This window comes from Neovison vison, chromosome 9, assembly GCF_020171115.1.
Source record: "Neovison vison isolate M4711 chromosome 9, ASM_NN_V1, whole genome shotgun sequence".
Taxonomy (NCBI): Eukaryota; Metazoa; Chordata; class Mammalia; order Carnivora; family Mustelidae; genus Neogale; species Neogale vison.
In genome coordinates, this window is record NC_058099.1 from 12,621,421 (window position 1) to 12,643,060 (window position 21,640).

General features: G+C 50.0%; 1 protein-coding gene across 4 annotated transcripts in view; it reads left to right on the forward strand.

Annotated features, from left to right (window-relative positions):
• TTLL11 (tubulin tyrosine ligase like 11) overlaps positions 1–21,640 on the forward strand; it is a 225,814-nt gene that overhangs the window by 151,186 nt on the left and 52,988 nt on the right. The window contains exon 1 of one of the 4 annotated variants that reach the window (XM_044264983.1): positions 10,459–10,529. The exons of the other annotated variants lie outside the window; for them this stretch is intronic. Within the exon in view, the coding sequence (XP_044120918.1) occupies positions 10,486–10,529 (44 nt within the window). The 5' untranslated portion in view covers positions 10,459–10,485. Of the gene's footprint in view, positions 1–10,458; positions 10,530–21,640 lie in introns of those variants that run through there. 4 annotated transcript variants of the gene reach the window in all.

Genomic DNA, 21,640 nt, shown 5'->3' on the forward strand with positions numbered 1-21,640 from the left:
AGGGGTCGAGAATTGCTAGTTTCAACTGAACAGGAAGGCTCCATCCACAGCCCCGCAGCCCGGCTCCTTTCCCCAGGCCCGTCCAGGGAGGAACATGAGAGAGCAGGAGGCAGGATTTTTGAAGTCTGGCAGAACGCGATGCTTGGGACTTTGATTTGATTTCAACACAAGCACTGGGCAGAGACATAACGTCCCTGGTTCTCCTTACACGTAGCCTTCAGGTGTCAGTCCGGTCGCTCCTGGCTTGATTACATTCATCACAAGCAGCGGACGGCTTCCAAAAACACAGTCCTAGACAGATGTTGAGCCTGTCTGGGGATTAGAAATATCCTTTTCCATTAAGCATAAATTAACTTAATCACCAGGTATGAAAGATATGCAACACAAACAGCATTCCCTGAAGCTTTCATTAAAATTAAAATTCTATTTAAAATTTAGCTTGTATTTTCTAGGACCTGAACCCCTTCAAAGAGATAATATCTGCTGTAAATTTTTACACTGACAGAGTGGCAGAGATGGATGCGTGGGGGACAGTGATGAACTATGTAATTTCACTTTGCCTCCTGGCCTTCTTTTTGCCAACGGATGGATCTTGTACATCTTAAAGAAATAATTAGTCTCGGTAAGATCTGGTCTTTGACCATTTTCAGGAACAGTCAGACGGATCTAAAAAAAAATGAAACTCTTGAGTCGAGATTATTCAGAACAAACGTGCTTCAAGTCCTGTCTTCCCAGAACCAGGCTGTGGAAAGTGCTCTTAGGATACACAGAGAGGAGGGGCATGGACAGAGGTAGCGCCAGGAGACCTCTGAATGGAAGCCTCCTTGGCTCAGCCTCTGTTTGTCGGGATTGGAGCCTGGGAGTGGAGAAGGGGGACAGCAGTCGGGGCTCATGGCGTCCCTTATCGAACGTTGCAGGAGAGACCGCCTGGGGGACATCCACAGAGTAGAAAGAGCAGTAAAGTCGGACAAACCTGGCTTCGGATCTCATTCTTTTGTTTCTCACTCTGATCTTGGGTGAGTCTCGTAATTTTCTCCAAGCTTCTGTTCTCTAATCTGTAACGTGAGAAAAATAATGCCCGCCTCCTAGAATCCTTGTGAGGGCTAGAGTAATCTTCGTGCTTAGAACTCTTCGAACATTCTGGGCTCTTCCTGAATGCTTAATATTATTTATTCATTTCGGAAGCTGTCGTTGAACATCTGCCATGTGTCCGATTCTAGACTAAGTGCTGAGGATGCAGAAAGTCATAAAATACAGCCCCCACCCTCAAGATGCCCAGAGATGGGGGACTGGGACGTATAAACAAGAAAAGCACAATACAGGGTGACCGGTCCGAAGCGGGAGCAGGAGCGAGGTATGGAGACGGCACAGAGAAGGGAGCCGTGGGCCCTGTAGGGGGTGACATCTGCTGGCCTGTAATGACACAGAGAGGCTTCATGGTGTATGAGAGGGAAGGGCATTAGGAGTGGGAGGCATGGCTTGTGCAAAGGCAGAGAAGCAAGGAGAGACATTTTGTATCTGGGGGATAATAATCAGAGCAGTTCTGTCAGATGGGGAGGAGGGCAGAGAATCATAAGGATGGAGTGTCTCCCCATGTGGGTGCGCCCTCTGAAGACCTGGCCTTGAAGTGTTCTGGATGATTCCTCAGCGTGGCCATGGAGGCCTTGTGGGCGCCACGTGGGACCAGCCGCCCCACCGAGATGTTCAGGTCGCCCAGACCACAAGGTGTCTCTTCCGAAAGGAAATCCAGCTGCTGAGTTTCAGGGGATTGCAGATTTGAGAGGAAGCAGGTCCTAGAGTGGCACATGGCCTGGATGAGGAGGCCCAGGCAGTCAGGAGCCCGGTCCCCACCTGTGACCTCCTGTGAGCCCCCTGGGAGCAGAAGCACCTCTGTGTTTTTCCACTCTGAATCCCCAGTGCAAGGGCCTGTCACAGAGTAGAAGCTTGTAAATATTTGTTGGATCACCGCTCAGATGTCCCATCTGGCCATCTTTAGCCTGCTTCCTCCCAGTGCCCTTCTGAGAACCAGGGGCACAACGGGGGTGAATGCCCTCGGCAAAGCCTCAGGCTTTATTCCCACACAGGTGTGTGCTGGGGTACAGTTGTGCCCCAATGATAACGTGTACCGATGCTGAAAAACCAGTTTACCTGTCCATTAAAGAAAACCTCTGCCTGATTACTACTGGCTCTCTCACTTAACGAAACAGCTAGCATGGACCCTTTAAAACTACGAAGAAATGCACCCTTACACGGTTATATTTGGCGATTTGCCTTTTTAGTAGTGCGACGTTGACTTCGTAGTCAAAACAATAATTATATTTGAGACTATCAAAGATATCCTGGTTCTTTCCCGTGCCATCCAAAACATGTTAATTTACGAAGGAAAAAAAAAATTGAAACTGTACCTACCTACAAAGCTAGCATTATCTCAAAAAAAAAAAAAAATGTTTTCCCAAACATTTCCAACCGACTTGACAGCGCGGAACATCCCTTTTCTCCCAAAGCCACCGCGCTTTGTTTTAGTGATAAATGTGTTCTAAAGAAAACCGCTGCTGTGCAGGGCTGGCGGCAGTGTCTGGTTTGAAGTTTTGAGGCTGCACCACTGTTTTCCAAAGTGTTATGCTCAGCCGACGGGGACACTGTGAAGGGACCGGGGAGTTTCTAAAGTGCTGCACAGAAAGCGGGGACGTGGACGGCAGCGGCAGAGCGAGAGGCGACTACGAGGAAGACCAGTGTTGGAAATCAAGCCGTTGATGCTCACTGCCGCTGAGTAACGTGCTTTGGCCCAGGCCATGGCCAATAATATCCGCTGTGCCTCACGAGAGATGTGTCAGAATATGAGACTTGCCCAGGGTCGTGGGCCAAGGCCAAGTCCCTTTGTTTTCCCCAGAAGGCCCATTGCCGGGGCGGAGCCTAGGAGACCACGTGCTCAGGTCTGACCCCCACACACTCCATGTCCTATGGACACAGTAGTTCTCCCCTCACGGGCCTCCGTTTCCTTGTCTGCACTCAGAGAATGATTTCTGCCCCTCTCACCTTACAGCCTTGCCCCCGAGGGGCCAGTGAGGTGATGGGAGTGTTGAACCCCGGGAAGCATTGTCAGAGTGTCTGCAGTGGTCCTCCCGACCCCAGGACCTGACCCCCTGCCCCCCTTCTCCACTGGCCCAGAACATCTCCCGGGTTCCTATGGAGCTGCCCCAAACCCACCCATTCTGGGGTTTTCCTTACCCCTCCTCCCCCAGAAGGCCAGGTCTAGGGAAGCTCAAGCTCTGCTCCTCCCCTGTTGGATGGTTCTGGGCGAATCCTCTCCCCACACCCAGCCTCATTTTCTTAGGCCTAAAGGGAGAGAATTCAGCCAAAGTGATTTCCAAAATCCCTTCCAACAGAAAGCTCAGAGTCTGAGAGAGCTTAGTCTGCCTCAAGCTGGACTTGTCAGTCCTTGGCTGTGGAGACTCCAGAGGAATTGGAGTCCTTTGTTTTCTAAAGGGGCTGTGTTTAACCCTTTACACGCCAAACCCTTTCAGCTTTGCTGGGAATCTTGACTTCTTAAATACGTTTCAGTGAATTTGGCTTTTCATTTGAAGGTTGGTTCTGCAAGCTGGGTTTAAACGGTTCTGTGGTATATCAGCGCCCTGGAGAGCTCTGACGGGGTTTTCTACTTTTTTGTCTTCAGGCCATCACCCCGAACAGGCGGATTGCATGGCTGTGACACCCGTCTCATCCCTTCTAACTTGCTGGCTGCACTGTGCCGTGGGATGGTCTGAAAACCAGATCACCAAGTTGTGAGAAGTGTGTGTAGAGGAAGGGTGTATGGGTGTGGAGGATAGGCCCCCAGAGGCTCTCCTCACTCAAACTTCAGGGCATTGAACTTTAGGATTTTGATTTGGGCTTCTCAGAGAGCAAGAGCCTCTCGCTTGCTTCCCTGTTCTTAGCAGTGTTCTCTGCAGAGAGAGGAAGCTGTTGGGTGTCTGGGTTCTGACAGTGGAGAGATTTCTCTACCACATGGTATTCTCTTGGGAATTACCACACAGGTCTTTACCCTAAATCTCTCCTCTCTCGCTGCCAGCACATACCCTCGGCTCCGTCGCTACCTCTAGAGTTCCAGAACTGTGCCCTTCCTGCCGAGCCCCTGCTTGTTTACACAGGCGGTGTCCTCTGCCTTTCTCTGTCCTCTGTCCTTTCTCTCTACCTGCCATCTCGAAGGCTCCCCCGCAAGACTTTCAGCTTGCAGCTACCTCATGGAAGCCTCTGGAAGCTGCCCTAAACACTCAGAGGAGCAGAGTGCCCATCATCCCTGTGCCCACCTTGTGCGTCACACACACTCAGTGATGCGTCTGCGGGTGTCGCCCCGGCCAAATGGACACCCTCCACGCTCGAACTGCCTTGGGGTCCCCAGCACCCCACGCGATGCCTGGCACATGGCAGGCACTCGATTAGGGTAGGAAAATGAATGAACAAATCAATGAATGAATGTGTTGGCTCCCTTTTTTGGGAGCGTATACTGTGGGGACTCAAAATATGACCTTATTTGGAGAGAGGGTCTTTATAGAGCTCATGAAGTTAATATGAGGTCATTAAGAGTGGGCCCTAATCCTCCGTGACTGGCATCCTTACAAGGAGAGGAAATTTGGACACAGGCCCACACGGAGGGGAGTGAAAATCCGGGGAGAACATGGCCCTCCTGAGGACACGGGCCTGGAGCACCAGCCCCTCCAAGAAAAGTGACATGTCTGCGTGTCTGTTCCCCATACTAGGCGCTCTGACTAGAGGAAGAAATCCGTGACTGGTTGGACCAACACATGTAGAGATAAGTAGAGAAAACCACCACCGAAATGAAAAATGGCTTCATTAGTTACTTCAATATTTTATGAATGTTCAGTGCGGCGCTGTCAAAATGGGAGATGGATCTCTTTTCATCGCTCATGAAACACCAGCACGTGGTAGGATCTTTGACGAGTGCTAAAGACCGAGCAGGGGCGCGGTCTCTAACCTGGAGACAGGGCGGGCTGTAAGCATGTGGGTCGTTTTGATGGCTGCGTGCGTGCTCGGTGCTCTTAACTGAACAATTCCCACCCTCCCACCCCCCCACCCCCGCCTCACACACCTGGGAAGAGAGAAACAAAGGATCTGCTGAAATGTCAGAAGTGGGAATGACAGATGGGAAACCTGAAGTTAGAGGCGAATGGGATTCTCTGGGAGAATCTGGGACTGGAATCCGAGATTCCACCTGGCCTCCTGCTCTTCTTCTTCTACCCACCAGAATTCTCCTTTCCCTGAAGTGGTCCACGTGCCTTATGTTTGGATGTACACCCCTAACCTGCACAGAGAACGCTCTTCCTCTCTCACTTCTTCTACACTCTTCTGTAGGAGATAGGAATCATCATCCCTATTTTACAGATGAAAATACTGATCCCCAGAAAGTTTAAGTATTTTGCCAGAGTCGTAGGATTAATAACCAGCAGCATGGGAATTCTGTCTCTGGTTGTCTTTCTCCCAAACTTCCCACCATTCTGTGTTTTTCTTAATGAATCTTGATCCCCAAGCCTGAGACATTTCCCCCCCAATTATGTATAACATATTTTGAAATATCCATTTTGTTAGAAGTAATACATTTTTCAGGGCAAACCGGCATATATGTAAGAATCCCTAGAGAAATGTGTGGTAAGATTTGGCAGGTTTCAAAGGCCTTGCTGACCCTTGAAGGTGGCCACCCAGTGGAAATGAGCGACCGGATGATCTAGACATGGCCGGGCATGGCTTGTGGGGAATGCTTGGAAGAATCTCAAATCATTTGCAGATAACTGACTGAAGGTGGTGACCTTTGATTAACAGAAGACCAGACTATCTCCTGTCCTATTCTGGTTTTACAGGTGTCCTTTCCCTCCTCCATGGAGAACCTTTGAGTAGAATCACTAAAACCTCTCATTTTTCTCTATGAGCTCTGGGAAGGCAGAAGGAACCTGTTGCCCTCAGGATTCCATCATCTAGTACCATCCTACTACCTGGAAGGGTAATCCATAAATAATCTATGAAATAATGATGTTTTCTTTCATTTTGAAACCATGACATTCTTTGTTATTTTCTTCTTCTTCTTCTTCTTCTTCTTCTTTTTTTTTTTTTGACCATTGCTCTGGGGACAGCCTCTGGGCTAGTGGTGGACTTCCTTCCATTTCTCCTTTTAGATCTACGCTATACACCAGATTCCTAGCAAGGCACCATCCACATGCTTACTGGCAAATTGAAAATGAATCCTCTCCTGTTTATCCATGCCTGTTGTCTGTTGATCTTTCTGCTAAGTCTTGGGAATCGCACTGGGTTGTTCCTTCTAGAAGCTCACAGCCTGTGAGCAGCTTGAAAAAATAACTCAAACATGATGAAGACCATAGTCAGTGTTAAATGAGGCACGGGTGATGAGCTATGGGAGGAAGGGTGATTAATTTTTCCTGGAGAAATGAGGGGAGGGTGCACAGAGAAGACAGATTTTTTTTAAAAAAAATTTATTACATAAATGAATTTTGAGTAGCTTGTCCCAAGTTCACATTCTACATAAGAAACTCAAAAATAGAGCTCACTGTTTCCAATTCTGGCTGTTTAGGATGCTGACTCAGATTCAGATTCATAGCTTTGAGAAGAAGAGTCTAAAAAAATAATTAGAGATACAAATCTCAATGACTGTTTCTTATTAGTAGGAAAGCAACTGTGGGTCACTTGAAAATATTACTTAATCTCATTACTTCTCATTTCACATACTCCTATGCGAGATATTTTTAAACCCATATTTGTGCTGAAATTAATAGGAAAGTGTGTCATCCTATTTTATTGTGATCACAATAGTTAACTTCGTGGCAAACAAAAGATTATAGATAGAAAACTTTGAACTGGTGACTATGATTTCACTCTTTAGCAATTCACAAGGTCATGGACTCAAGCCAGATTAGAGAACAAGGGCCTTAAAAATGGTTAATACCTGTTGACTCAGAAACTTCACTTCTGGGAATTTATACCAAAGACATAACCCAAAATTATGAGAAAGATTTATTGTCCAAGTATGTACATCCAAGTAGTGAAAAATCAGAAACAATCGAAATAGCCGTTAGCCTGAGGGAAGTCGTTCAGTCATTAAAAATTTCTATAAATAATCCTGGTGATATGGCAACATGCTTCTAACACAATGTTAAATGGAAAGTGGGCTACAAAATTCTGCATCAAGTATGATTTCAACGATGCGAACAGATTATATTCACAGAGGTGGAGTGGAAGGGAGTTTGTCTAATATTAAAAGTGATCATTTCTGACAGTGAGATTATTTTCGAGAGTTGTGTTGTCTTGCCTATAGATTTCTGTATTTTTGTGTGTCTTCTGTAAGGAGATATGCTATGACGCCATTAAAGCTGGTGATATGAGAGAGAACCCCCACAGCTGAGACCTCCAGGAAGGAATGTATGGCACAGGCCAGCATATTCTGAGGTTCAAGGGCAGCATGGTTCAGAGCAGTAGGAGAGATTTTCAAAGCAAAAGAGCATGACCAACCAAATCTGGACTTGTTTGGGTCCACAACTGGGGGCCGGTGATGGCAGGAGGAGCGTGGGAGGCCAGGCACCAGTCAACACTGTCAGCCAGGCAGTGGTGGCCTCATGGCGCCATGAGCTCAGGTCACTCACAGCTGGACTCAGACAGCATGGAGGCGGGTGAGGAATGGCACCTGCTGCCCAGGCAGAAGAAGCAGGCAAGGACTTGGCAGGGGGGTGCAGTTGAACAGGCAGGAGTAACGGTCAAGGGGGTGGGAAAGTTCTAGAACACCAAACAGGTCCTGAGCTGGAAGCCCCACTGCATGGAATCATCCCTCTCCATAAGGATGGAGTTGGTATTAGTTACTAGAGTCCAGGTTTCCTCTTAGGCATCAGGATTCTAGGCTGAGAGCAGAAAGAGCAAAGCCGGGGCAAGGACCTGCCAGGCCAGGATGGGGGCTCCTGTCGTGGACCGGGCTGAGGCGGCTGGCAGAGCGTCAGGACTCCGCAGGACTCCAGCTGCGAGGGACTGGCTGCTGTCGCTCCCGATGGGCAGTAAACTAAATGTGTGATAATGTATACAAGACAAGCAGTTAGAGATGTCCCTTCGGTGATCGTCATTAACCATGGAAATATTTTTAGTTGCTAGTACTTTCTTCCAAGAGAAAATGCTATTTCCAAAGATGGCTCTGTCGGGAATGTGGGCCTCCAAGCCACGTATGTTTCATTTTTGTACTCAGCGTGTGAAGCCAAGTCGCCCTGTATATTTAACCCACGTTCTGGTTGGTATCCCTGAGCTGTGCTGGAACAGCCAGCAAGCCCCTCGCTGGAAAAATGACAGGATAAATATTGTGCCATTCAAAGCACAGAAGAAAAAATACACCTCAGTGTTTTCTTTAAATACTTTACATTTATCTAATACTTTCTATTACACCCATGCATTTGTTCATCGTGACAGACGTATGCTGCGTTGACACAGCCAGCCCAGAGAGGTTGGTGACTGCCCTGTGCCAGCCACTGTTTATATGTAGGGGTGTGTATGAAGTGAGTGTTTTGAAACAACTTACAAAAACATGCATATGTAATCTCGTATTATAAATATACTTATATTTGTATAAAACATCACAATCTTCACAATAACTTGCAAGGGAGATTATCCCCATTTTAAGGATAAGAAAACAGAGGATCCGAAGAGCTAAGTGACTTGCCTGAAGTCACACGGCATCTAGGAGGCCAAGTCAGGATCTGAGCGCAGCTAGCATGCCTTGTCCTCGTCCCAAAGGTCAGAGGAGGGGTTTCCCGCTCCCGCAGCACTGAGGTCCCCGAGGCCATCCTTGTGGGTCCTCCAAGCCCCCTTCCCAAAGTTCAGGCATCTGCAGATTTCCTTCCGAATACCTTTCAGTGCAGCCACAACATTTCTGTCCCTATATCTGAGAAGTGTGAGTCACTCCTGTTGGGAAAAACTAGAAAAAATGGGTCTGGGAGTTGGACAGTGGAAAAGGAAGGGATGGGGGGAGAAGGGCAAGGCAGCACAGAAGAGGGTGAGTGAGTTGGGGAGCTGAGGGGCAACACATGGAGCTTCAGAACTGACTTCCCACCCCATGTGTGTCCCGAGGAGAGCAGGTCCCTGAGTGAGGGGGGCTGATGGGGGCGGTTCCTCCGCCAGAAATCAGGAAGCAGGGCTGAGGTCCCTCACGCTAGCAAGGGTGGGGGGGCGGGATGTGAGGAAATACCTCTGTATCTGAGCCCCTCCCGGAAGGTAGAGCATTCCAAGCAGTTCATTTTCACAGCATCCTGTAGATTGTGCAACTCCTGGTGATTAGGTGAAAGGTGATTGAACCTTCAGATGGAACACACGTGCGCACACACACGCACATGTGAGCACACACGCACACACACACATGCACGCACGCGTGAGCACACGCACACAAACACGCACGTATGCCTGTACGCAGAAAAAAAGGCTCAAGGTGAATGTTATCTGCAACAAAGCAAAACACATTCCAGACCTCTTGTTCAGACTGCGAGGGAGAAAGAGCCTAAAAATATCAAGGGAGCATCGTGTGGCAACTTACTGTTCCTAAGTTTAAGACAGATAAGATACAGATAAGATAGATGACTCCGTCCTGTGCCATTGCTGTTGGATGCCGGTGAACACAACACTCTGAAAAACGGCTTTTCGCCACTTTGTTCCTGCCCTTCGTCCCACAGCGTTTCTTCTCGGCCGTGACTCCTCCCGTCTTAGAGATCGTAGGGATCTGAGCTGGTGGGTTTTTTTTTTTTTCTTTTTTTAACAAAAAGGGTTTCTATCACTGTGTCTCGGTGCTTACTGCATCATTAACGGAGCTCTCTTTTCATAAGGGTCTCCCTGCCCCAGATGTAAGCTCTTTTTAATTTTTTTTTTAAGATTATTTATTTGAGAGAGAGAGAGCGCGCGCTAGCAAGCACAAGCAAAGGGAGCGGCAGACAGAGGGAGGGGAGAAGGGACGCGGGACTCGATCCGAGGACCCCGGGATCATGACCTGAGCCGAAGGCAGATGCTTAATGACTGAGCCCCCCGGACGCCCCCCAGACGTAAGCTCTGGAAGGCAGGGATGCTGTCTTACTCACTTGGCATCCCCTCTACCCAGTGCTGGCACGTAGAAGGTACCACATGCTCATCTCGCTTGCTTATCACGCTCGGTGCCAGTTTAAAGAGCTGTGGTACCCGGGACTTTGTTCCAACCATTTGAGGAAAGGGAGAATCTGGGCCTTCACTGCTCCCTCCTCACAGGAGCGTTTGCAGGGTCCCGGCCCTGTCCAGCCCCGCAGGCCGGGGCGGAGGCCTCCTGAGCCACTTGCGCGGTTCTGGTAAACGTCACTTGTGTTTGTCTCATGCAAAACAGCCTGCACACAGCAGTTCACTGTGCTTTCTGATTTCAGCTTTCCAGATATCTATGTGGACAGAAAACACAGATTCCCTCCAGTTTCTGACAGAATGTCTTCATCGATGCTTCAGCTTTCAAAGCTTTTCGTAGCCAGGTACTGGTCAATTGAGTCGATATGGCTGGAAGATTCTGCGTCTCCTACACCTATAGCTACTCTCAGTAGAGTGTGGCCCGGAGGGCACAGGCAGAGGAACGGGGCTGCAGAAGCAGAGATGTCGTTAGAACTATCCGCGCTTCTCCCTTAACACAACAGGGCAGAGTGGGAGGGAAGACAGGTTTTCACCACAGAGAGACTTGATATGAATCCCGGTCCCGGCCTTTGTCTGCTGCGTGACTTTGGTCGACTGACTTACCTTCTCTGAGCCTTCGGTTCTTGAGCTATAAAGTGCAGATGATTGTACCCAAGGATCACTGGATCATTGTGGGCATCAGAAGTAATTTTTTGGCCAATGTGATCACAGCTACATTAAATCTCACCTACCGTGTGCATCGGCACACACGGAGGACAGAAAACCAGAAAGACAGGCAGAAAAAATCCTGGAAATAAAACTCCAGTATGTTAGCAGGGGCTGTAGGTAGGTGGTGAGACAAAGGGTGAACTTTCCTCCCTTTTCCTGCTTTTTGGTATCTTTAAAGATTTTTTTTCCATGAATATATATTGACCTTATCGTTAGAAAAACAGAAAATAAAGAAGTGTAAAATAGGCGAAAAGAAATAATATGCATTAAGTACCAGGCATAAGTTGGCACTCGGTAAATGGTAGCTATTTTTACTAATTAGTCATTATGCCTAATAATAATAATTAGGCTTAACAATTTCCTCTGGGACCAGAGGTTGTGAATGAGTCTGTTGGTGGCTGCTGATGACTCCGTCTCAGTCGTCTCAGTCAGGGGAGCTCTGGATTCACTTCCAACCGCGCTCCCCCTCCCTTGCCTCCCAGATCCTTCTGCCAGTGCCTGAGCTCCAGACTCCCCAGCACTTCCTCTGCTTCCCCCACCTACGAGCCGAGCCCGAGCAGGACTGCCGTGCCCCCGGCAGAGGGGAGCTCACTTCCAGGCAGGCAGAGGTGTTCTCCATGGAGGGGCTCGTCCAAGGACAGTGGCTGTGGCCAGGGTGGGACACTGCCATTGCTTTATTGATGGCAGGTCAATTGTCTCAAGTGAGAGGGTTAAGAGTCTCGTCTGTTTCTTCTGTTTGAATCGCAGACAAGGTCCCTGGGAAGAGAGTTTCGCCCCATGTAAATCCAACTTGACGCTGTTAGTTAGCAAGCTCTGGAAGTGAAACGTGTCTGCCTCTCTTTGCTGATGGCATAGTGAGAAAACTGGTCGGAAGGTAGCCCAAGTGAGGCTTTTAGACAAACCTATCAGACATCTTAGGGCCCCACAGGGTGAACCAGATAGAATTAAACTTCTTCTAAGGAAAGAGAAAGTGAGGTCTCTAACTAGCTCCATGACCATGAGGAAGTCCGTCCGCCTCTCTGAACCCGCGTCTGAGATGGAAAATGAGAGATCAGCACCACTGCTCCCCAAAATCCCTGGACGTTCTCAATTCTGTGACATGCTGGTGATAAACACCGTTGGTTCTGAGAAGAAACTGGACTTGGAGGTTTTCTCTGCTCGGCGGGCAAGCTGCCAAAATGTGACAGCTAGGACGGGAAAGGACAGGAATTCTCTCTGGGGCCAACACTTAATCAGTGTGGCCCCCAGAGGTGACAGATGACGGCAGGGTGGCAGCTGGTGGCTTCGAGAACAGTGGAAACAGCAGGTCCTCCACAGGTGTGTGTGAGCCCTCCGCTGTGTCTGTGTTGGGTGTGCCGTGCCGCCGTGTGCCAGGCACGGTGGCAGAAGCTATGTGCACTGCGCATCATGTCTATTGTTGGGTACCCTGCAGGAGTGGCAGCTGAGACACAGGAGCCTGGCTCCCTTTTTTCCCTTGACATTTTCTGTGCCTCAACCGTAGTGTCAGTGCATGGCCCCAAGAACTGGAGAGAGAGCGAGATGATCCCACCTCCACAGAGCTGGCAGTTTAGAAATTATAGACAAGTAAAGGGGTAATTGTTGTGTAGTGTGAAACAGTCTTCAAAAAAGAGGTAAAAGTAGGGTGTCATGAAGGTGAGGTGGAAGCAATGACATTCCAGGCAGAGGCAACGGCATGTGCAAAGGCCCAGTGCTACTATCCAAGGGGAGGACCTGGTGAGCTTTGTGGTCTGGCAGTCCCTGGGTTTACATGGGGTTGTGGAAGGGCAGGGCTGGAGGGGACACAGCCAGCACATGAAAGGACTGGACCCGGCCAGTGACCCTGCAGGCAGAGGGGAGTCATTCATTCATGGGTGTTCACGCACCTGGCCAGTATTTAGTGAGGGCCTACTGTGCGCCAGGACGAGGAGCCAGTAGTGAACAAAACCATCACCGATCGCTGCCTTTGTGAACCTGACATTCTTTATTGGAGGGGGTGTGTGTGAGAGAGCAGGAGATGGACAGCAACAAAGTAAATGAGTAAAATCTACGCTCTGATAAACGGCGGTAGTGCTGGGGGCAGGTAGAATGGGACGAGGCAGGCCCTCATAGGCTGGGGAGGAGTGGGTGTCACAGCTTTAGGCAGAGTGGCCAAGGGAGGCCTGCCAGAGAAGGGGAGGTTTCCACAAGGACTTGAAGGAAGTAAGGGTGAGACACGGGGACAGGTTCAGGGGCACAAGGTGACATGGTCAGATCTGCCATGTGGCTAGGACATGGAAGACATGTTGGAAGGGGAAGCTGGAAGCGAGGAGACTGGTGATGAGGCTGTTGGGATTCAAGTGACCCACCATTGAAGTGACAGGAGGTGGCAGCTTGGAATCCGGGGAGCGGCGGTGGCAATGGAGAGAAGTGGGTGAAGCAAGGTGACAGAGGAACGACACTAGGCTACTCGTGGGGTTTGGGGCTTACCCTCCTCTCCCGTCTCTTGCTCAAGCACTGTGGGTGCTATATCTCTTTCCTGAGCTGGGGAACTAAACCCAAGCTCAGGTGTGTGACAGAAATGGATGCGCTTCCAAGTATTTTGCCTACTGCACTGCTCACAACACCCAGCAGGTGGCAGCAGCCCACGTGACCGCCGTGGAGGAAAGAAGGGCCCAGATGAGACGTGGTACAGTCCCCCAGTGGAGTATTATTCAGCCTTTAAAAAGGAGGTCTGAGACCTGCTACAGCGTGGATGAACTTGGAGGACATTGTGCCGGGTGAAATAAGCCAGACACAAAAGGACAAACACTGTATGCTTCCACTGACATGAGCTTTCTAGAGTGTCAGGTTCATAGAGCCGGGAAGTAGCATGGAGGCTGCCGGGGGCCAGGGAGGCAGGAAATGGGGAGTTAGTGTGTAACACGCAGAGTGGAAGTCCGGGAACGTGGATTGTGGTAGTGGTCGCTCAACAGTATAAAAGTACTCAATAGCGCTGAACTGTACCTTAAAAATGGTGAGAATGATACATTTCATGTTACCTGTACTTTAAGAATCTGTGTCAGGTCATTTACCTAAAGTGGGGCGACCAGCAAGTCCAGCCCAGCTCTGGGGCCCCCTTGTACCCCTGCTTCTCGCTCTCTCCCCTGGTTCTAGACTGTCCCGGATCACCTGGTAAGCGACTTGGCCTCTCTAGACCTATCTTTCCTCCCCTGGGAGGTGGAGACGACACTTCTGGAGTTGCTGAAAGAATGAGACGCGATCACACACTCGCCTCGGTGAGATCCTATCTCCTTGCGTTGCTCTCCTTATGTCAGAATGCCTGACTTTGGTAAAACAGCACAGACCTAGCTAGAATCCGCGCTCCCGCTCCGTGACCTGTGTGACCTTGGCAAGGCGCTTATCTTCCTGAGCCTCAGTTTCCACTTATAAAGAAGGCCTGATATGTTCTACCGGGCAGGGGTGAGGGCGAGACTAAATACGACCTTGGATCGAGGCCCCCAGGGCAGCGCCTGGACACCACGACCTCCGATAAAGGGCTGCTGTTCCCGTAAGGACACAGGATCATAGTTAGACAAGGAAAAAATTAACACAGTGACGGGACAAGTCAATTCAACATCCTTCCCCACTTCCACACCATTTTGTACGCGGATACAGCCTCTCCCTTCTGGGAGTTGAGGTGTTTGTGGAATCCTGAAATGACACCTTTGTGTTGGCTTCAGGAACAGGTCCGCCGTCTGATTTGTTTTACAAAGGAGATCCATTCAACCGAGTCTAAATAATAGTTCCTGAGCTCCTGCTTGGGCCTGGCCCCAAGCCGCTGCCCAAGAGTCAGACATGAGCCAGATAGGGCGCTGTCTGCCCAGAGCTGATTGATATTAGCCAAGGATATTATTCCAGCAAAGTGTGCCGGGAGATGGGAAACCTGTATTCTTCCTGACCCATAAAGCCTGAGTGCCAGGAAACCTTGGACAAACCACTCCCCGTCTCCAGAGCTCAGTCCTTGTCTACATACAGAATGACGACCACCAGTCTCTATGACTTAAAGCTCTTTCCTTTCTAAATGCATTGACTCCTTGGCCCCGTGGCTCACTCTGGAAGCAGTCTGTAGGGCATAGGGTGTTCTGGGAAAGGTGACCAGATCACTGCTTTCTGTGCTCTGTGGACCTGGCCTTGGGGGCTTAGCAGTCAGCCAGGAGGGACTTGGCCCCATGGCATGCTGGGACTCCAGCTGCAGAAGGGTAAGAAAGGGGAGGCTGCTGGGGCTGGGCGGAGTCTGGAATGCAGAGACCCAGAGTCGGTTCTGGAGGCCAAGGCTACAGCAAGCTAAGGGAATGGGGCACAGCTCACTCCAGGCACCCAGTGTGGGCCGGGGCTTCCTGGGCACCCCCAAGCCCTTCTGCCCTGACTCCCCAGGAGCACACAGGCCAGGGCAAGAGGAGATGGCCCGTTAGGACAGGTGCCTTCTGGCCTTCCTTTACCTGCCCAAGGGGTAGAAGCCCCTCTCCTCAGATCAAATTCCACGGAGAATGGGGCGGAGTTTGCTTCATGGGCATGCCTCCTTCTCCCAGCACCTGTGGGATGACTGGGAAAGGGTTCTGGCATCTTCCTGATTGCTGGTCTGCCTTCTGGTGCTCTGTCTATCTCATGCCAAGGCACGGTCTGCTCATTTCACACGGGATGCTTGCTTATCTTGGGCCAGAATTGAGTCAAATCCAGCAAAGCCGCATTCACGTCCTGGGGATCATTGGTATGTGCACTGGCATAGCGTTTCCTTGTCAAATACTCAGCAGCAACCCAAGTCCATTAACGTGGGGAAGAAAAATCGCAGGTTACCATTCAACCACTGCTGCCTCCATATGCATGAAGCCGAGGGACCCAACTCCCTTGCAGAATTAAGACGACCTTTAGAGAGCCCCGTGGCTGAGAGCTCACTCCCCACCACTCCCACCTTCTCCTCAAAGCACTTCCCTACAAGCCACGTCTGCAGCCGCCCAGGACACGGCCGGGGTTGCCCACGTGCCGTCAACGTTCTTGAAGAGTCTGATGGGCTTCCGCCACTTAAGAAATTGGTCACATTTAGAAATATTCAGCCTCAGTGCACATGTCATGGCTGTATGTAGGAAAAACATACTATTATCTCTAGAGCTTGCCTGAAACCACAGGCTTGTTCCCGAAACAGATGTTTTGTGAAACCCACCGTGACAGGCTCATCAGAGCTGGAGACGGGCCAGCACTCAGTTACCAGCCTCACAAGGACACAGACATCTCTGCCGGCTTCCCGTTCTTCCTCCACACCTGGGCTCAGTGGAGACCGTCCCTGTGGCTTCTCCTTCTGGCTCCTGGGTTCTGAAGTTAAGCATCTTACAAGCCTGACGCTCCGGGCAGAACCAGTCAGCCAGGTGTGTCCTGGAGAGAAGTTTCCAGGGTAGGGACTCGGGATATTTTAGTTTGGTTCAGCAAACATTTACTGGGGGCCTCCTGTGCCCAGGTCACTATTCTAGTTGTTTCCAGTCACATTCTCTCTCAGTAACTGGCAGGGTGACCCATTTCAGAAACTGAGACCTTGTGCTGGTCTCTTGGGGCTGCAGAAGCAAGTTCCCTCTTGGATTCAAGAGGCAGACACGTATTCTCGCCCAGCTCTGAGGCCAGGCGGTGTCAGTCAGGCCATGCTCCCTCCGGAAGCTCTGGGGGAGACTCCCCCCTGCTCCTTCCAGCCTGTGGCGGCGGCAGGCGCTGGATGGCTTCTGGTGCTCTCAATCCCCATCTCTGCCTCCTCTTCCTACAACCCCTTCTCTGTGCGTCTGTGTCACATCTTGCCCTGCCTTTCTCTTCTGAGGATAGCTGTCCCTTGATTTAGGGCCTTCTCTAAATCCAGGATAACCTCCTCTCAAGATCCTTAACTTGACTGCATCTGTAAAGATCCTTTTCCAAATAAAGTCACATTGCCGGATGCCGGGACTTAGGGCCACTACTTGGCCAGCTATAGACCTCTAGCTATCTTCTGGTTGTTTCCCCAAGGCCACACAGTGAGAAAGGGTCGTCCTGGGAGGGAGAACCAACCTCAGACCTTCAGTCATGTCCTCACCCCTCAGATGCTGTGACACACAAATGTGGCCCATGGACCCTGCTCTTAAGAAAACTATAGCTAAGTGGGAAAGAGCTTTGCGTGTTGGTTATGCGCAAGGGCTCATATCCAGCCAATCCCGATGACCTTGGGAAAATTATGTCACCACACTTGTGTCTCATAGGAAAATGTCCCATAAGAAAAATGGGAATCATATTAAGAATGATAATAGTCTCACTAGCCGTGAGGACAAGACCACAGAAGGTGCTCAGCCCACAGGCATGGAGTGAGCAAGAGCCCAGACGCCTTGACCCCACAGCCTCTGTGGTTAACCACCGTGCTCCCTCCTTCCACTTCCTAGGACTCCCCAGGACATTTGAATCAGAGCCTCTGAGTAGAAAAGGGATAGTATATAAGTCCCTGGGAACCTGGGTGAGCACAAGCGAGAAGCCAAAGCCGACTTCAGGGTTTCGAGCTTGGCTCACTTGGGTGGATAGAGTTGCCAATAACAACACAGGTGGGAACAGCAAGAAGCAGGCTTGTGGGGGGCTGGGGAACAAATCACGCTCAACCTGACTGCAAGAGGGACATCTGGGTGGATTTGACTGGCAAGTATTGGACTTGGAAGGTGACTTTTAAAGTGACCTTGAGCTTAAGAGTGAGGGAAAGAATTGAATTTTTGGCAAATTCAAGTGCTATCACACATTAAGCCTCTCAGGGGAGAGAAAGTAATAGAGAAAAGAGAACACGAAAGTGTCTGGGCTCATTTGATTCAGGGTGGCAACACTCCATTTTCTCACCTGTAAAATGGGTGCTCTGCTTTTTTCTTCCCGGGCTCACGGATGATAGATCGTGGATGGGAAATTGCTCCATAGATTTGAGGTTTGAACCACATGGTCGCTCGAGGCAGCAGATACGGCGTAAGGCATGATTCCCTAGACGCTGGCCTTTCTGCTGGGCTCTAAATCCGTTCACGATCACCACAGGAACTTTACGATAGCAACTGGAGTTTCCCTGTTCCCTGGTAAGGGCTGCACTTTTGCCAGCGGTTTTTGTGTTTCAGAAAAACAGGTGAAAGCACCTCTCGCAGGGAAGCACTGCGGCACCGCCCACGTCCCTGGACCCCGCCAACCACGTGTGCCCCGTGCTGTCTTGCATGTGTTTGCAGGACCGGCTAGGTCAGCGATGTTGCCATGGCAACCAAGGAAGGGGCCAGCTCTGACTTCAGCTCCGCACTGTGCTTGGTAGTCGGGAAACTAAATGATTGGCTTTCTCTTGTTTTCTTTCTTGGGGTGCAGGGTGCCCCCCGCATTCCCGTTGGCATGGAAACCTTTTCCTCCTGCCTTGTGTGTTGGTCAAGTGAGGCTACTAATTTATTTGAATGGGCGTTTGGAGAAGCCATTGCGAAAGAAGAAAGTGTCTATGTGCCAGGATGTCACAAAAAGAACACCACCCCTCACAGCTGTCCCTCGGGAAGGGATGGTGAGTGGGTGTGACCGCCTCAAGACCCCCTTCTGCACATCTCCAAATCTCTGGGACGTCTAAGCTGTCTCCTATTGAGGACCAGGGATGTATGCTGGGCATTCTACAAGGTTCTCTACACTTCGTATTCCACACAGTTCTCCCCAAACCCCGCGTGCCTCGTGTCATTGTCACCATTTGGCAAATGAAGAAACTGATACTTAGAGAGGTTAAGTACCTTCCCCAAGGCTGTTCAGTGGCTAAGTGGAGAGCTGGGGCTCATCCCTGGGCCTGCCTTGATGTGCAGTCCCCAAACTGTTGCCATTCTGCTGCCCGGCCTTAACCTTGTACTTGAACTTTTGCAACCTCTCCAGAGCCGTCAGGGAGGCATCATCTCAGAAATGTGCCACGATAACTGAACATTTAGTACTTCTGTGAGCAGCCGCACTGCACACTATCTAGATGTCTGCTTGGGGAATTGTGCAGTGACAAGAGAAATTAATACTTTAATGGATTTTGACAACAACTCTATGTTAGGGGAATTCAAATGGCAGGGAGAAAAAAGTTAGGCTTTCTCTCTGGACCTGGTTGCTAATATGCATATGCCTAATTTATTAGCTGAATTAAAAAAAAAAAAATCTCATTCTGTTAAGACCAAAACTCTTGGAGGGAAAGATTGCTATGGGCAGGAGGAGAGAGTTAAGTCTTCCTGGTTGGGTTTCAGCTGACCGGAAGTCACTGATTGTTGACATTTTGTTCACACTTACTTATGCTGCAGCCAGGCCCCCCGCCTCTCATTTAATCCCTCCACACCCCTGGGAGGGAGATTCTGTTGTCCAGCTCCGGCTGTACTATAAGAAGAACAAAAATGGATTCTATTTTCAACAAACTCATTCTATGGGAGAGAGAAGCCACAGACTTAAACGGCCGTAATATAAGTTTAGAAAATGATAGATTCCACAAGAGAGGTGCAAATGAGGTGCTGTGGGAAATCCAGAAGCGTGTTTTCTGGTGGGAGGGATGAGGGGAGGCCCATGGGCGGGCTGGCATTTAAGAGCCGGCTTTTGTGGGGTGTGTAGGACTGGAGCCTGCCCGTTGGTGCCGGGGGAGCAGGGTACATGCATCCGGGCTCGGGGGCCTGCAGAAGCTGCTGGGGCGTGAGCACATCTCAGAGTCATCTCTGTGTGTAAATGAGACGGTCCAGAGAGACTGGGTAGGGCAGGAAGCAGGTCACAGATAGAGGCTTAGAGGACAGTCTACCACGTTAGGAGGGAAAACAGAGAATGGGAAAACACCTGGAGAACGCATAGGCATGGAAGCCAGGAAATAAGAGTTCCAGAAAGAGCCGTTAAGCTCATTGTCATTGGACACTATGAAGAAGCTGAACTGGAGAAAGACCGAGAAGGTTGGGGGCAATAAGGAGGAAACTTGGTAACCCCAGGAAGAGCAGCATGTCTGAGGCAGTAGAAGAAGAAAGGCCAGAGAAGTGTACTCACACCGAGGTCAGGAGGGCAACAAGCACGCCAAGGGACCTTCTCTAGGCCTTGCCCTGCTGGGTTCAGGTTGCAGTGTCCTAGCAGAGTGCCAGCCCAGAATCCCGTGTGCACAGCCGAAGCTCAGTGGAAGCCTGGAAAGAATGAGGTCTTGAGAGGCAGAGCCAGAAGTTTCACTCCAGGAGCCACGTGACCTCAATGACGTCATTTAACCTGAGCTTAGCTTCATTGGATAAACAGCCAACACTTAACCGAGTGCTTACTGCACACCAGCTGTTATTCTCAATGCTCTGCGTGTGTGTATGAGCCCATTTAAGTTTTCCAGCGGGGCCGTGACGTAGGGAGAACTGTTATCCCCATTGTACAGACAAAGACAGCAGGGCACAAGCAGGTTCAGAGACTTTTCCAAAGTCACCAAGCGAGGGAGCGACAGGCCCAGGATTCCAACCCAGGCCTTCACATTCCTGAGTATATGTTAATATCTCCATCGCAGGTCTCCTGCGGCTTAACCACAATAATTGATATATGGGAGAGTTCCTGGCCCAGAGAGGGACTCAATAAGCAGTATCCCCTTACCCCCGACCAAGTACAAATGCAAAGTCATGGCATCCTTACCTGAGAAAGATCTGTGATATCAGCCCACAAGAAATATCAGACACACAAGAAAACAACCTCAGAAAGCCCCTGGGACCCTGAGTGAAGATAGTTTTGTGTTCAACACCCTCACTGCGGGTTGGCCAGACAGCTGTATGGCCCCCCTCGGTGGGGTGGACCCTCAAGGGCATATCAGGGACAGGTGAAATTCACAAAGTGAGCAGATTTCATCCAAAATTTGAGGGGGGAGAAAATTTGGCCTGGGATATGCCTACAGAATCCCTAGGTTAGGGTTCACCAGGCATACAGTATACAAAAGAGAATAGGATTACCCCCCAAAGCGAACTGCGTTTGGATGAAACTGAATGCCAGAAAGAATCACGGTGATGACTTCTCCACATGGTTTCCCCACTTATCATCTGTGTTCACAAAGGCCTGTACTTCGGTGCAGAGCTGTGTTTAAACACTAAAATGCTTTGTGTGGCAGAGAGGCGCTGAGTATGTAATTAAAAGGATCCCTTCATTAGCACAACTAGACAATGAAAGCTCAAGTTGGCCTTTTCCGCTAATTTTGGAGGTGGTAAAACAGAGGCTAATACAACCCCTGATTACAATTGTCACATAGACAGTGCCTTGCCGTTGCCACTAGGAAATCTTTGTTCGAAGGCAGCCAGGATCTTCCCATCACTGAGAGGGACAAAGAGAAAGGAGAACGCATTCTGGCAACCTGAAGTGGAGGGTGTGGCAGTGTCCCGGCCATAGGACTCTGGTCCCAGCCTCTTCACCCCAGCAGCTGACTTAACCTCTCAAAGCTTCAGCATCCTCGGAAGTAAACCCGAGTGATTGATTCGATTGTCGTGAGAACTCAGGGGAACAATGCCCATCTGTATTCCCTGTCGGATGTCCTGAGCACCTCCTGTGTGCCAGATCGCGTGTTAGAACACAGACCGCGGGCTCCGCTTTGGGCCGGAGAGAGATGCAGTTCCCTGTACCTCTCGTGATGAGGATGATAACGATGTACAAATCTGAAAGGTTTTAGAGAAAGGGATGGCTCATTCTAGCTCCAAAGCCTGTGGAGAGTTTTCTGGGAAAAATGCTACGAAGTCCAAGATTTGAAGGGTGAGTGTTTTTCCCACGGATAATTTGGGAAAGCACA